The 17,639-nt window shown below is 41.5% G+C and overlaps 1 protein-coding gene across 1 annotated transcript in view; it reads right to left on the bottom strand.

Moving 5' to 3' along the window:
• Nucleotides 1-17,639, bottom strand: part of LOC119161732 (cGMP-dependent protein kinase, isozyme 1) — a 315,895-nt gene that overhangs the window by 22,995 nt on the left and 275,261 nt on the right. Inside the window, exon 13 of the mRNA XM_075880279.1 lies at nt 10,920-11,269. Coding sequence (XP_075736394.1) covers nt 10,920-11,269 — 350 coding nt within the window. The remainder of the gene's footprint in view (nt 1-10,919; nt 11,270-17,639) is intronic.

Here is a 17,639-nt window from a genome sequence, read left to right as displayed (position 1 = left end):
TAGGCCCTTGTGCTCGGGTTTGGGTGCACGGTAAAGAACTCCAGGTGAATTGCAAAAAATATTTTCCTTGATTACGTAAAAAGGTGCAGGTAACATGCTCCCAACCATTTCCACAAAACGAAAATAGTAGACAGGAGATCACGTAGAACTATGGAACGTACAGCCCGTTCAACTATCATGGAGAACTCCGTAATGAAGAAATGAAGTAACGGCTGCTACAGAACGACAGCTGCTCCGTAGGGCCATTTCTCACACATTGCTCATAATACTAACGCTACATGTCCGTAAATAACAAACTTGTTTTCATTAGATTCAACTTGAGGCATACGCAATAAGCAAGTTTATATTCTGCAAATACAAAGTCATTCAAAACTTCCCAGGCCACTCTTCCAACTAATCCTGTGGCTGCGTCACCTGGGAAGAATTGAGTGCACCTGCACCTGCCGAAAAATTACGAAGTAAATTCGAATGATAAAAAACCAACAAAGACAAGTTTCCTCTTCACTGAAATGAAATTTTGTTTTCCTATGATCATAAAACAAAATATAGCACACACATTCTAGATAGTTTGTGAACAAAAATTGTCTAAAAAAGATTTTATTTCGGCATCTTCGTATCTGGAATTTATAATACGAAGAAAGAATATCATAACTTCCAGATACCCATAGCACCTCTGTTGTTTTTCAAGGTAACAGCATTGTGCAGACGTTCTTTCTGAAAAAGAAGAAAAACATTTTGTAAGCACTACCATGCCAGGTGAGGAGAATGCGAAAAACAGTGGAAGCGCTATTACCTAATTTATTTATTTCAATACTCCTAACAGGCCTTGTTGTAGGCACTGGGTGGCAGCACTAAAATAAATGATCGCACATAATGAGTAATAATACTTATCGTATAGATTGAAATGGCTGAAAGCACACACAACCTAATAAACACACCAAAATATTGGCTAGCATTATTAGCAGAGGAAAAAGAGAACAAGAGTAATTACACGTATTACACAATACAACACTAAGAGTCATGCCTTGCGAAACCACCCAGCATTTTTGCCAATCCATCACAAATATGGCCGGAAAATTTAGGTTCCAAACTCACCCTGGTCATTTAAATTCATTGCCAAATACTAAAATAATTTACTTCCTTATGTATATCGATTCTTCGAGAGCTTTTCCAACGACCAATATTGAAGAATGTTGCCAAGTTTGGGACTTTTTTTAGAGTGTGGCGAATTTTAAGGACACAAATAAAGTATGTGTTTGTGACAAGTTTGAAATGCTACAAAGTAAAAATAATTTACGCACTGAAATTTAGCAGGTAGTTTGAAAAAAAATGTGAATTTCACTTTATTGGATGAGGTCTGTATTCAAAATCAAAAAGATTGCCTTGCTGGTTGGAAAAAAAATGTGCACATTTCATTTTATATCTCTATGTACTAGCTATATACAGGTGAACTTACTAGAGAGTATTATTTCTTCAAACTCGAGAAGTATATTTTTTAAATTATGTATCTTCACCAGCTTTACGCCTAATTACCTCAAGTGGCATGAACTCCCAAGGGCAATATTTATCAGAATTCCACAGATTGAAGTACAGACAACAAGCTTGATGTGAAGCAATTGAAATTGAAATGGGGCTATAATCTGCATTCTATTGCCAACAGTGGTGCGCTGCAATGAATGTGGCCAGAGTGAGGAGGCCAGTAGCGTCGCAAAAAATATTTTTTGCAAGGGGGTGGTGTTTGAGGGGAAGGCGACTTCGCTCATACCTTATAAACATTCGAGTATGTTTGTATGTGTGCACGTAGGTATGCAGATGCAAAACTAAGAAAATCACACCATACCCACGAAGTGAATGATGATGTGTGGGGCGAAGCTTCAGAGGATTTTATCGGCAAACCGTGAATCTGTCTGTCTGCCACTCACACCAGCGCCTTTTGCTGAGTCATACATAAACTAGGTGGTCACAAACCAATCACAGTAGAAGGACAAACCCATGGCTTTAAGGTAAAAAATACCTGGGCTGTGCGGCGGGGAGGGGGGGAGGGAGAGTTAAGCAGATTCTCCTGCCTTTCTGGCTTTGCTGCTGTTAATGACTCCCAGATGAGCCATCAAGCAATTAAAAATTATACAGTACACAATAATCCCTTATGTACAACATAAACGAGTCTATCAGCTTGGCTACCAGTTCTCAATTTAAAGTTTTTTTCACTTCTGTAATCATATGATAGGAATTGGGCATCGTAAAGCAGGGTGCTTTGCAGAAAGCAAAAAAATTAAGAATCGTTTGTTTTACGATAGCGTTGATTAAGTACTGCATCAATGCTACTAGAATGCTATAAGACGCCTGTACTGAATATGACTAAATATTTTTATTACGTGTATAAAACACACCTCCTGAATTTGCAGAACTCCACAGGAAAGTAGGATTTCCAAATTTATATCTCTAAAGCTGCATGGCTCATCTGGAAGACACCACGCTGAACCAAGTCCTTGTAGCGCCCCTCTGTTGGAAATAGAATGGAGATGATAACACTTTTCTCATTTGGATTGCTCTGTGAAGAGCACAAAATTTGCTCTCTGTATTCCAGGTCAGTGTGATTCTGTTGAAGATGATCTTGCAAGTGTGTCATGTTGCTTGAGTTAAGTAGGCAAAAAGCTGGTGCAGATATATAATAAAAATATATTCTTCGAATTTAGGAAACAATGCCCTCTAGTAACTCCACCTATAAATACCTTCTACAAAGAGCTTCAAAATTGAATATTGTGCAAATTCTTTGTGCGACCACCAAGGCAAGTTTTTGAAGCAGAACACAGAGCTTTTCCTAAAGAAAGTGACACTCACAACTTTTTTCAGACTATCTGCTAAACAATCAGTGCCTAAATTATTTTTAATTTGTAGCATCTTCACAAGCTACCTGCACTTATTTTGTTTGTCTCCTTAGAACTTGCCATGTTTCCGGAAAATAATTCCAAGTTTTGCAAACTTATTCAGTATTGCTTGTGGTAAAATCTCTCGAAGAATAGATATAGATAAGTAAGTCATCATTTTAAAGTTAGATGACTTCATTACCCTGCCATAAATGTCTTTTATCGAGTGCATTAGAACAACGGCTTTTGAAAAAAAATATTGTTTGATGCCTTTTGCCTCACTTAGCGCCAAACTACAGACTCTCATAAATAGGGAGGAAAATTTTTGGCAATGAAAATAAATGATTAGGACGAGGTTTGCACTTCGAAAAACATGTACAAGTTTTTTCAGCCATATTCGTGATGGTCCGGAAAACGCTGGATGATTTGGTGTGGAACGACTCACTCATTAAAGATAACATTCGGCAGTTACACAGAGTGTTTCAAGAAACGTGTCAAATATTTTTTAACAAATAAAGAAAAGAGGTATTTGCGTGCTATACCCGGCATTGTCTTCCTGTGGCAGAAGACACCTTCACATAGGTACAGACAATAATCATGGCAGAAATTATAGAAATTAACGGACTTAAACACTTGTGGTAAAAGGTAGTCAGATTGAATGGGCAAATTGAACCCCTTCCTGCAAGTAGTCCGTAGCTATTTTAAAACTTGAGAAAAGCAGCCACTGGTTCTCATTGCAGCGCGATGCATTCTACCCAATTTAGCTGGTGAAACCGAAATCGACGCACCAAACAGTACATCTACCATTCACTTGAACAACGCCCTCAATGACGACACTGTTGATCTTGCATTTAGCGAGAAAAATAAGCGAGGATCGATTAGCAGCACAAAGAGAAGTGTCTAAATTGAAGGTTGACAACGGCGAAGGAAAGAGTATTGTCACTGAGGGATTTGACGAAATGAATGGAAGATGTGCTGTCTGGTGCATCGGTTTTCGTTTCGCCAGCTAAATTAGGCAGATTGTATCACTCCACCGTGATTAACAGTGGCTTCTTTTGAAAAAGTTCAAAGTGGCTACAAACTTTTCGTGAGAAGGACTTGAAGTCGCCCATTGGACTCAACCAGCTACTACTACTGGTAAAAAATAATTGTCTTATTTACTACTGCCGTAATTATTGTTTGTACGCATCTGAAGATTCCTTCTGTCACAGAAAAAGCAACATCGTAACTAGCACGCACGTACCTCCTTTTTCTAATTTTTAAAGAATATTGGACACATTTTGTGAAATAACCTGTATCCTGTATTTCGTACAAATGCAGACATTGCGAGGTAAAACCTAAATGTAACAGGAACGAGCAAGAAGAAATAACGAACTCTTAAAGAGACAGCCCCGTATCCAGAAATTTTTTTCGGGGTGTTTGAGGTGCACATGTTGATGGCCATGAAAAATGACTTTCTTCATTACTTATGCTCAGTAGAATAACCCACAACATGTGAATTCTCAAGGGGTACAAACCCCTGGGCACCTCTCTGGCTACACGCTTCCAATGAGCGCACTTCCTTGAAATACACTAGATGTCATATAAGGAGAAGAAAAGTTGTCATTTTCAACAAGTGTAAATGGTGTTCTACACAAAGGGAATTCTTTTATCCAAGTGATCACATCAAGCGAAACGTTTTGCTGTATTAGTAAAATATGTAGCGAGAAACCCTATCAAGAGCTTTTAAAAATATGAAAACATTGCCCATGTCAAGTAGCAATTGTATACAGTCGGAAGGGCCAGCAAGACCAGTGTCACATGAAAAAACTTACGAAAGCCACACCACTAATTAGAAATTATGTTACGATTTTCGAGCTAGAGGCTTTGCCTTGCAACAATAAAGCTGCTGCTCATCGCAGATTAAACTTCGTAATTGTTATACAAGTTGGTATAAATCGGTCTGATCTTCGTAGTTTAAAAGTGGCCTAAACTTGCACTCTCAAAATCAATGGTATAGTTGCTGATTTTTGATACAAATTTGTTCATGGCCCCGCCACTCATCCCACTGAAGTAATGTCAAATTACGAAAGAAAATTTCGATGCCCTAGTGTGTGCTGTTTTGACTTTTCATGCCCTTGCTGGCTAATTTGATATGCTGTCAAACACAGTAACAAGATGAGCTATGTTTAAATTACTCTTGCTAGGTTGCCAGCACTAAATGTTTGTACAAACTACGGCTTGAGGTTGCTAGTGTGAAATTCAACACAAAAATTACAACTGCGAGTCTTGAAGCTCAGCTTTCAAAGGCTATCTTTTGAATGTGCGATGTGGAAAGCAAATTTTAAACTAGATAACGACAAAAAAGTAAACATCTACATGGTACAGATTTGTTTCGCACTCACTATTGTAGAAAAAAACATTAGCAATGAGTATAAAATCTTGACTGTAGTACTCATGTAACGAAGATATGGCCTTGTTTATGAGCTGCTTCATCACCTGTCACTGCTCCATGCTGCTGGACTGAGAACGCTGAACCATCCAGAATTGGCAGTGGAAGATGAAGTAAAAATGAAGGCACGTGATACTTTGCTGGTGATGCAGTGACAAAAATTCCTGCAATAACAGGACACATTGATGCTTGTGGTATTAACAGTCCTAGTGGTGCTGGCATAAGAGGTGACAACTGGCCCAAGAACAATAGAAGCAGCACCTCGAAGAGAATAAACAATGAGTGTGACATTGTAACTGCTGTTTCAAGGCCTCATGACATAAATATTATGACATGCTTGTTCAACACGATGCCAAACATTCTTCATCAGTGACGTGTGTGCATACTTGCCCACTACTGCCTGTGAGATGTGGGTATGACGCATATGTGATTCACTGCCTAAGGTAATTCCGGAACAGGAAGAATTCGCTTTAGAAATCTCTGAGTAAGCACTAATTACAACAGAACACCTGTTGCCAATAGCAGCAGATTCACAACGACTGAAAAATTTCAATGAAAAACTACAGTGACGATCTACATTGTTGCAGCGTTTGAACCTTGCGATTTCATGTGGTGTACATAGGCACACTAGTGATTCTAAATGCTCCCGAAAAGACTAATCAGGCATGGTATTGGAGCATTGTCAAGTGTCTTTGCTTTGTTGACTATCCTCGTTTAAAACAATGCCATAAACAATAAATATGTACTCATATATGACCAAACAAGCTACAATGAAACGCTGTTTTACCAGCTACGCATGCTACGCATGCTACGGTGCGATGATATGCACATCATCGCACCGTAGCATGCACTTGGTTTCGATAAACCTGAACTCAGTGCTCTTAAAAGCACAGATGTTAGTGCAGGCATAATATTGCATCATCAGCTACTCCTTAGGCATCAGTGTGATCGGCATGCCTGGTGTGCACTTGATATGCTGACAGCTATTAAGTTTATACAAATATATCCATCCACTTAGTAACAACTGACTCAAGGAGTAAAAAATGCAGCCAAGACAGCGTGTCATTAACGTTTTCACATGAAATCGATCTCCACAAATAACAAGACTCACTGTATTTTATTTGGATTTAGTTCATAAGAATGTATAAAAACCACACTTTCAAAAGTTGTTTTCATGCCTTCTGCTGCACTGAGAATAAGATTTCTATCCCAGGTATAATGCCAGCAGAACTTAAACAAAAACATTGTTTTTAGAATAAGTGTGTTAAATCAAATATATGCAACAAAACATGAAACTAAGCATATATGGGCTTCAAAAACATCTCGACTCTAATAAGCCTAAGCCATTTGCTTGCCCTGTAATATGTGAATTTTCTCTGAAAAGAATAGGAGCGTTTCAATTTAGTGCACAAAAGTTGGCACTATTGCAACCCATAATGTAAACCATTTTACATTTCGAAGCTAGTTATGACCAAAGCACATAGATTTGGGAGTGTTCAAAAAAGGCAACCCTTTTTCGATTGGGAAAGCTTCTGCTAAAATGAATTGTGATGCTTGTTTCCGTCAAAAAATACTTGATTCTATTTTATTCCAATATTAAGGTATAAATTCCATTTCCAAGTGAAAAAATGAATTGACTCTATTTCATTGAGAACATTAAATTATCAACTCGGACCCTTTTAAGGTGGAAGTGACATCAAAGATAGTAAGTAGCTCTCACCCTGCAAACTTGAAAGAGCACTGAAGAGAAGAGTACAAGTTCTTAATGAAGCGTCACCTTAGAAGAATCAACTACATTCATAATAAATTCCCCACTATAGTTCAAATGTTTTTCACTCTTCCAATCTTTGATAAGCAGATTTTAACTGCAGATAACAACAATCATATATTCTGCAAAGGCTTTATTAAATGCTAGTAGTTAGCAGTGTCTTCGTATTTCTCTTTTTTTCATCCGTGTGTCTAAACTTTGCTGCTACTACTTGTAATGCATTGTCACCTAAATACAGCTGTATTGGTTCCTGACTAAAACATATACTTTTTTTCTGATTTCAATAGATCTTTTTTCTTTCTGTGGTGTTTTTTTTCCATTTACAAATCTTATCGTATATGTAATGGGTTACTGCATGCATCGGTGTCACTCTCCAGTGCTGCATAACCACACTATTTGAACTGTCAGAAGATAGCTGCATGTGGTTAAATGCACCCTAGTATGGTTTGGATCTCTCGTTCACTTATGAAGGCTAATACTAGATAGTAAACTATTAAAGTAGGCACGGACAAAATTGATGATCATCTATATGTTCCTCATGCCTGTGCAGAGTGTACTCACCAGTAGGACGCATTGCTTCAAGGTATAAACACGGGCAAGCACAGAGTCCAGCAACCACATCAAAGAAGTTTTCATCGCTTGAAAGGAAAAGAAATTTGATGACTTTATGTGACAGTAACCACTGAACGTGACAACTAAGTGTGTTATTCACAATACTTTCTTTACTAGGACCACCTCAATGCTAAACTTACAACTAAACATTTACAAAAACCAATATCTTTGCAACTTAATCATCAGCTGTAAAAAAATATTTGGCACTGTACACATATCAAACTGCTTTTGCCCACAGAAAAAACACTCTTATAACCAGATAATACAAACTAACATATTTCCTTAAATGTTATTTCTCAATAGAAAAAATCCAGAATATGGACCATATTCTTCATATACTGAAAATCCTACCATTGTTCTACACAGAAATTTTGTTCCTAACCAAGTTTGAGATTAACAGTTGTTTAAATAAAATTGCTGGGGTTTGACGCCCTAAAACCACGATGTCATTATAAAGGACACCGTTGTGGAGGCCTCCGGAAATTTTCACCATGAGGCCATCTTTATCGTGCACTGACATTGCAAAATACAGGGGCCTTCGGCATTTCTCCTGCATCAAAACGCAACTTATACAATGGCCGGCATTGAACGCGTAGTCGGCAGCTGACCACCGTAACCGCAATACAACCGCGGTAGACCAAGCATACTCTTTTATTATTTTTAGAACGCTTCTTACGAGTAATGGTTTCCAGCTTTCTTGAAGAATGCACATGCCACTTTACATTTCCTGAGGTAAAGTTGTCTCTGGTTGTTGGCACCTCAGTGCTACTAGCCTACAGCTGCCTTCAGCCGCCTTCAGCCACCTTTTATTACACAACGTAGAGCAGATGAACCTTGGCTGGACGGAGCTTGCAGGCTGTAGCGCGCCAAGGTAGATATCGCCTCGTCTTTTGGCGCAGCGGCGTCATAGAAGCGTAAACAATACGCCACCAGCATAAAGGGAGACGCACATATTAAACGGCTGCACTATAGGGCGTTGAGAAGCCCGAACACTGTAGGCATAGAGTCATGCAACTGCTGTGTACAAGTAATCAGAGCGCAATGAAAATGTCACGCTTAAAATGTAAACACGACCAACAAATTCAATCGGTAAATCGGCGATTTCCGTAAATGCTGTATTTTCTGCTTTCAGTACGCACTCCGTCTCAGAAAATTCATGCATGATACAAGCCGTGGAAAACCGACATCGACAGAGGAGCAGTGCGTTCACGGCCTAAACTTTACTCGAAGCGGCCTAATCTGAGGTATTGCGTAGCTACTACATGACACAGATAATTACTGGCACGAGCTGTAACCCAAATGGGGAAAAAATGAGAAGCTAGGCACTCACCTCCAAGATGCAGACCGGATAAAAAAGGCAGCGCCAGCCAAATCCCGTTCCTTGTGTGCGTCCTAGCCGTTGAGGAGGGTAGTCCGCTAGTCTTTAAAGTAGTGACTGCCGACGGATGAGTGATGATGGCGGTGTGCTCGCCGCTGTCGAAAGGTTTCTCTTTCCGCGATGCCCCCCTACACCGTCGTTTGGTAACAAATACAGTTTCGTAGAACAAAAGCGGTGCAGAATACATCGTGGCGATTGATGTGGTAGTGGTATGCGACGGCCATATTAGTATAAATTTCTAGAGGTCATCTGTATGGCAAATAATTACTTTCACCTAATCTTTTTGACGAAGGAGACACTTCTTTTTTTTCATTATTCAGCAAAACATCATTGGTAAACATGCGCGGTGTCTGTGATATTCATGAAGTGGTGGAGTCTGTGATTTTTAAACGCGTGCTGTATCCTTAACGTTCGCGAAGAGGTGGAGTGTGTTTATTTCCTGGACACTCCGGTTTCTGTCCGTAAGTGCGCGCCATTTTTTGCAGTGTGCTCAATATTTCCGGAGCCCTCCACTAAGGCGTTTCTCATAATCAAATTGTAGATTTTGGGACATTATACCCCACCAATCATAATCATCAAGATTTGTATACTTTTCATTTCCCTTTAACTATACTACCCATATTATTTCATTAATGTAGCCTAATTGGCGAAGTGAACATTTTGATGAGCACATGCAGTCGTCTGAAAACACTAGTGCCTCAATTTCAGGTAACAGACAAAATAAAAGGCAACGTCTCCTCCCCCCCCTCTCGCCCACCCTCTAGAACCTTTGCAGGTCTGAACGGAAAAATACGCATTTAACTGACAGCAATAATACTTCCTGGTTAATAAAGCATTGCATTTTGTTGCTTACCTGCATGTTGTTACAGTATCGTTCAAACAACTTGTCCTGCTTGAATTTCACTATGGCCCGCCATTATTTTTAATTATTAACAAAAATAGATGTTAGGGTTAAAAGCTAAAACCGCTATATATTTATGAGAGTTGCCGTCGTAGGGGGCTGCGAAAATTTCGTGCACCTGAGTTTTTTTAACGATCACCTAAATATAAGCACACGAGCTTCAAGCATTTTGCCTCCATCAAAAATATGGCCGCCGCGGCTGGGTTTCGCTCCTGCAACCTGCGGGTAAGCAGCTGAGTTATTGTGAAATAAAAGTAAACAATAACAGTTAAATAATTAGGATTAACCGACCCATTCATAGATGAATTTTTACGGTGCCGTTCTTACATACAGTCTTTCTAGTCCAACGTGCTTGTAGATGAGGGATCATAAACCTGAAGTTTCCAGCGAATGTAACGAACAGAAGCTCTACTATGTCGCTCTGCCTGTTACAACGAACGAATCGCTTCATTATAGTAAAGGTACCACGTTTCGCACGCGTAGTTGCTGTTTTCTATAGTTAAGTCATTGATGTGTGACTGGGCTTGTGTTTCAGAGAGAAAGATATCGAAAAAAAAAAGAGCAAGGCATGTCTTGCTCCAAGTCTAACGTGCGGACCATTGCTTCGCCTGTGTTTTCCTTGCGTTCATCTGCTCTTTTCGTGTGATTATGTGAATTTATCTGTTTCTGTTCTTCCTATTATCTCCCCTCTTTTGCGGTTATCTATTCTCTGTTCTATGATCTTCCTAATACTGTTTCCTGCTCCAAGCGTGGTGCGCATAACTGTCAGACCTGGTGTGTCGAATTGGCTTCGCTGACTCGTTCAGATGAATTAGCCTTTCAGCGACGCTGGTTATCGTGGGAAAGAGCAAGCTCGCACACCCAACGTGCAGCCTAGAAGGCATATATAGCGCGGAACATACATGATAGGCATTCGAGACGAGCATAGGACAGTCAAACAAAAAAGTTGTGTGGTGTCTTACTTGTGTTTCTTGATGTCCATGATGCCGCCCTTCTGGTAGCCAAGCCGTTCAGATGGGTTCTCGCGGCAGAGCCGCTTGATGAGCGACACGGCATTGCGTGACATGGTGCGCGGAAAGTTGAGCATGTCGATGCCACGCAGGATAATGTTGTACGTCTTCATCGGGTCATCGGCCGCAAACGGTGGCGCGCCTGCGAGCAGCTCGAACATGAGCACGCCCACAGACCAGAAATCCACCGCGCGGTCGTGACCCTTGTTGAGTACGACCTCTGGCGCGACGTACTCGGGTGTGCCACAGAAGGTCCACGTCTTTTGGCCGGGTGGCACGCGCTTCGAGAAGCCGAAGTCCACCTGGAAGGAGCGACATCTCTTATAAAAATGAATTTTGAGAGTCTAATGCACCTAAATACCGCCTAATGAATCACTAAATTGACATTAGATCTGCAAAATCTAGTGTTTCTTAGAATCAGGTGTGCAAGGTAGACTCAGATGACAACATGCACCACAATTTCTGACGGTCAAAGTATACGAAGTTTTTCTATTGCGTGTCCCATTGTCAAGACACATCACAACAAACAAATTCACGTAAATCTTTCATAGCCAACAAAAACTCAATTTCTTACTACTAAACGTAATAATTGTGGGAATTTAAGATCATGAAACCACTATATGAGTATGAGGAACGCCGTAACGGAGGGCTTCAGCAATTTTGACGACCTCTGATTTCTTAACGTGTACCTAAGTCCTATTCAATTTCTTACTGATCTCAACATTAACGTTCATGTTTTTCGGAAATATAAAACACTAAACAGTTTGTATTTTCATAGATCTTTATATCATGTTTTAGTAAGTATATCATTTACACGACTAGAATGTCTTCGTGCACATGCTTAGGTGAATGTCAGCTAGACCATATCAACAACAACAATTAAGTTATTATTGTTATTATTATTATCATTATTATTATTATTATTATTATTATTATTATTATTATTATTATTATTATTATTATTATTATTATTATTATTATTATTATTATTATTATTATTATTATTATTATTATTATTATTATTATTATTATCGAGATATTTACTTGACCCATACACATGTGCATGCTCTGGATAGTGTTATGTAGTTTTGCGAATGCGAAAAATGCAGTGGCCCTCTCTCACTGGTCTGCAAGAAGGAGCTAGACCAATAATACTTGTTCTAGTTGTGCCATGATCCCTTTATTCAAGGATCGACCTTTTAATACATCAATATACATTTGGCTGTAGACATACTTGGTACTCGCTATTTGTGTTTGACAAAACTTGTTTTGCGTGAAAGTAATCTTTTGTGGTATCTGTTATGTATGTATCAGCGTTGACAACTGTTCATGGCACTGGAGATCTTGAGAGCGTCATTAATTAGTGCCTTAACAACAAGCTTGTTATTATTCCCTATAAGACAAAATTGGTTATTTTCAGTTCCAGCTCAAAAAAGCGAGAGAACACACTCCTGGTGTGTGTTAACAACTTTGCAATACCTTCTTCTGAAAAATGCACAATTCTCGTTGTAGAACTTGATTGTTTTTTTAACTTCAACTATCATATTTAGTTAATAAAAGGAAAAACCGCCTATGGTATTCGTGTTCTGCTCAGTGCCCGCCAATGTTTCGCACTTACAACATTATCTGCTTTTTTGCTCTCTATTTTGCTTTCTTTCATAGTCATTTCAACTACTGTATTGAATCTTGGGGACTCGCGTATAAAACGTATGTAAGCCCATTAGCGCATATTCAAAAACAGGCTCTCCGCATAATAACGCACACTGATTATCATGCCCATTCAGTTCCACTATTTTCTTCACTAAATATTCTTCCTATTTCAAATATGATTGTCTTTAACTTAGCTCCAATTGCTTAGCTCCTGGTGCATATTCCGGATTTTTTATGTATTGTAGGCAATAAAATTACCACTTCCTCAAGTAATACAAGTTTCTCCTTTCAGAACAATATCTTATTGCCCAAGGCGCGCACCAATTACGGACTAAAGACAGTGAGCTTCTCCACCATCAAGATATGGAACACTGCTTTTAGAGACTGAAACCTCTCCCTCATTAAATGCATTTAAACATTCAGTTCGCCTTTATCTGAATAGGTCTTTAAACTTCTGACTTATGTGTAGTTACTGTCGTTGCCCTTTTTTGTCATACATTTTCATGCTTTGTTATTCATTTTCATTAGTTTATTTTTCTTTTTAAATATTTGTTAGTGTTTATTCCTAGCGATTGCTTCGTTTGCACTGTAGTAGCTTCAGTTTTTTTCAATCCGTTTTCTGTGTACTTCAATGTCAAATATTCTCTATGGTATTGCATACCATATTGCCTCTTTTATTATTTTGTACGCATATTTACGCTTTATTTACGAAATCCTGCTCCTGTTTTTTTATTTTTCTTTGTGTATCTTATAACAAGAGGTCCCATTGCAGTGTTTACACTAAGGGACCTCCTTCTGTATACCTCTCCCTATATGTAACTCTCCTCCCACTTACGCTCAATAAACTGAAACTCAAACAGAGGGCAAGTTGCAGCGCACAATTGGAGCTGTCTTCCCGCAAGCCATGACAAGCCTTAATGAGTGGTAGGCATTTCTTCTTTTTGTTATCACAGTAGGACAGTTTGCACACATAGCACCTATTGAGAAATGGGCACACTAAGCTTTAGCTTAGGTGTGGGAAGCCTATGTCCTGCCCTTCAGTGCAGTATTCCTTGGACATAGAACCTGTATAACTTGGTTTGTAATCCTTGAACTTGGAATGCTGCCATAGCCAACGTTGTGACACTTAGAAGTGTCTGGATAATAAGAACAGCTGTTCCTTGTCACTGCTGTCTTAACAAAAACTGATGTACTTGTTGAAGGGTTGCACAAGGGAAACATACAGCATTGTCTGTAATATATTTAGCTCATTAAAAATTAGCTCAATAGTTGTAGACTTTTACTCAGCCAAAATTTACAGGCTGAACATTTCGACCGCCTGTGCGACCAGCCGACGCTGTTCTTTCCCTTCGGCGCCGATCAAGTCGAGCCTGGAGGTGATGGAAAGGGATGGGGGAGGGTAATAGCTGGAGTGCTGAGCAGTTAGGCAGTAATACAGGCAGTGTGACAGGTCAGTATATGGGGAGGGGCAATTGGACAGCAGAGGTTATAGCTATAATTATAAAGGAAAAGGTGAAGGGGGTTATAAGGCAATTCATTTGGATGTGCCATAGAGTTCGAGCCTCCAGTGCAGTGAGTGATGGATGAGAGGAAGGGTAAAGACGCTTGTCGAGCTGCAGCTGTAGATATACTTCCTTGATACAGTGACGCAAGGAGATCTGCCCATCGTTATTCGCGGGGCTCCCACTGCCTTGCGAAGGTGTGGGCCAGGTGATGAATGGTGCCCAGTGCAATATATAACGGGCAAGCTGAGAAGCCAGCTCATTTCTGTTAATACCTGTATGCCCAGGAACGCAGCGGAGGAAGACAGTGGAGAGTTGAAGAGCGGAGACCACTCGCTCGACCTCCTGTTGAAGAGCAGGGGGCAATGTGTTGTTCTGATTGTGACGGATGGCGGCATGAAAGTCAGTGTAAATCGTGTACTCGGGGAGATAAGGGAAAAGGAAAATGACTGCATGGTGTGAACCATGGAAAGGACCTCGATTGAGAGTACATTTGGCGGGTGCAAGTATGGCCCGCTGGTGTGCGTGTAAGTGCCGAAAGGTGTGGATGGTAGATAACGTAGCCGCACGAACCCCGAAGAGCCATATATGAGGCATCCGTGTACGCAACTCCTTGTGTAGAGAGAGGAGGGGAATGATGTTGTGCTGCCACATGACGCCAGTCAGCGTGAAGAACGAAGACATATTGGATGGGAGGGGAAGAATGCGAAGGTTAGAAATAGGGGTGCTAGTGACCGAAGGCAAGGTGGGAACAGAGACGGAAATGTGAGAAATACCTGCTTGGGCGAAAAGTCATTGGCCTTGACGAGTGAGAGAAAGACGGACAATCTCTCGTGGTGTAGAGAAATAAGAGAACGTAATGGATGGAAGAGGCCTGTGTCAAAGAGCTTAGTGGTAGAGGTAGGGAGAGGGAGGTTTAGAGCTGCCTTGGAGATGCCTAATAGAGCTCTTTCGAGTATGTTGATTTGCGTTTAGGTGAATTGAACCTAGGGTACAAAGTACCAGAACCTGTTAAGGGTGAGCGCATGTGCAACCCGGCACGCATGAACTTCGTGGAGCCCCGACTGCCGAGTGACAACGCGTCGCAAGAGGTGAGTAACCGAGTGGCAAGTCCTCACAGCGTGATGTGGGGCCTGCGCGTTCCTTGTCGCGTGCAAAGGGAAGCCAAGAACTTTGCATTGCTGAACAGTGGGGACGACAGAGCTCTAAAGAAGTAGGGAGATGAGGGTGTTGTGGGAGTGCTGGTAAGAAGACCGGTTTAGCAAAAATAGCTCACAATTCTCCGGTGCAGGAGACAGGCCAGCAGTAGCGAGAAAGGAAGCGATAAGATCCAGGCCACGTTGCAAAGTATCCTGCACGTGACCGGGACATCCAGACGTACACCAGAGAGTGATGTCGTCTGATTAAAATATGGTGGAGGTCCGGAGTTTCGGACAGTTGGGAGGCAAGGGGGGCCATAGCCATATTAAATAGAGTAGGAGATAGTATGGCACCTTGCGGAATGCCGCGGGTGAGGGAGTGTGGGTTAGAGAAATGACTCTAAAGCGAAAAACTCGAATGGAAAGAAAAGACCGGATGTAATAATACATGCGGGAGCCACTTGACAGGGAGGAGAGCTGAGCGAGTGTGCGGTCATGACTCACGCTATCGAATGTGTTTCGCACATTGATGGTTACAAGAGCATGAATCTGATTACGACAAGGTGAAAGAAAACTGTGCTGAAGAAAAATGAATAAGTCCTGTGCACATACGCGGCGTCAGAAGCCAATAAGAGAAGGAGAAAAACTCTTTCGCCTCAATATAATCAGACAGTCGAGTCAAGGTTATTCGCTCGAGATTCTTGCCAACGCACGATGTCAAACGGATAGGGCGAAGGTTAGAGAGAGATGGAGGCTTGCCCAGCTTCGAATTCATGCAAATTAGAGAAGATGTCCAAGAGCTTGGAAGACAGCCGCTGTGCCATGCTGCGTTGAATGTGTGTAAGAAAAATTCCTTCGCATTGTCGGGGAGATTGCGTAGTGCAGTAGACGTTATCTCATCTTCGCCGGGAGCTGAGCGGGTATATTGAGTGGCTAAGGCAGCTTCAAGCTCCCTGAGCGTGAATGGGCGGTCCAGGTCTAAGTTAGCTTCGCTACAGTAATCTGGGTAGGAAGGTGTGAGGGGGGGGGGGGGAGATACAGAGATTCGAAGTTGTCAAAAACGTCAGATGTAGTCCCTTGAGTGAGATATTTAGCTCGGGTGGGAGCGACGACAGGCTTGGTACCTAAAAGAGACCGAAACAGAGACCATGGAGAGTTGAGTGCAGTGCGGAGTCAAGGCCGTCCCACAGCGCGTTCTAACAAGAGGACTCGAGGGATGTGTCGTAAGCGATGATTTTAGCCCGCAGAGCATGAATGCGGGAGGAAAGTTTGACGTTAAGTGGCTGGGAGCGAAGGGAGCCTTTCAAACATTGGGAACGTCACCCTAAATGGAGGAAATTAAGATCAGGATCAAAAATAGGGAGCCGAAAACGAGCGCGGCGACTACGGGATGTCATTGCTGCGGAGATCCGCGACATCTAGTCGTCGTAAGGTTTAAAAGAGTCAGACAAAAGGTTATTACAGAATGCTTCCCAGTTGGTGCGAGTGACTCATTGTTTCCGCCTGTTGTGGGAAAGAAGGGTGATGATGTGTATAAGGAAGTGATCACTGAAAAGGTTTTCAGCTGACAGCTGCCAGTGAAATGGGAGGGAACTCCGAGAGAATGTGAGATCGGGTGTAGTGGAGCGCTGTGAAACAGTGCCCGCATGCGTAGGGGGGTCAGGAGTATTCAGAAGGGTGAGATGGCGTTCGTTGGCGAGGCAGTGTAGAAGGCGACCTGGTTTGAGAGTTTGAGGGTAACCCCAGAGCCCTCGGGGAGCATTAAAGTCACCCCCAAGGAGGATATGGGTGGTGAATGGAAGGGAGTGCAGGAATTTGCCAAGAGCACTAAACATAGAGCATTTGACAGGGGGGTTGTAAAAGGACATCAGAGCGAGAGAAATACGGGTAGATGGTTGGTTGTAGACCACACCAACTAAATATTTCAGGAGTGTGGAGGGTACGTCTATTGGTTCAACGAGAACGTCATTGTGTACAGAAATGGACGCAAGTGGTGTTCCCACCGTAGTGTAATATGCATCGTAGCCCGGGATGGTAAGGGCCGTCCGAGTCTCCTGTATAAGATGGAAATGTAGTAATGTGGGGTGGGTGAGAAGATATTGGTGGAGAGGGGTCCTATTTTGACGAAAGTTGCGGCAGTTCCACTGCAAAATCTTGAGGTCCTTTTCAGGCGCCATCTAGGTCGTTGAAGTAGAGGAAGCGCGTGCACAGGCGCGTTTCTTTTTTTTCGCCGGGGGAAGCGACTATTTCTGGGAGTTAAACATATAGGTGAAGGATTCCAGTTGCTTGGATTGGGTTTTGAGGGTCGTAAGAATCCGGACAATTGAATTTTCTAGCTGGACTAAACGAGTGTGATGCGCAGTGTTCGTGGTTTCGACCAT

The sequence above is a fragment of the Rhipicephalus microplus genome, chromosome X (assembly GCF_043290135.1).
Source record: "Rhipicephalus microplus isolate Deutch F79 chromosome X, USDA_Rmic, whole genome shotgun sequence".
Lineage (NCBI taxonomy): Eukaryota > Metazoa > Arthropoda > Arachnida > Ixodida > Ixodidae > Rhipicephalus > Rhipicephalus microplus.
The sequence above is the reverse complement of the archived record's forward strand: the minus strand, read 5'-3'. Positions and strand labels throughout refer to the sequence as shown.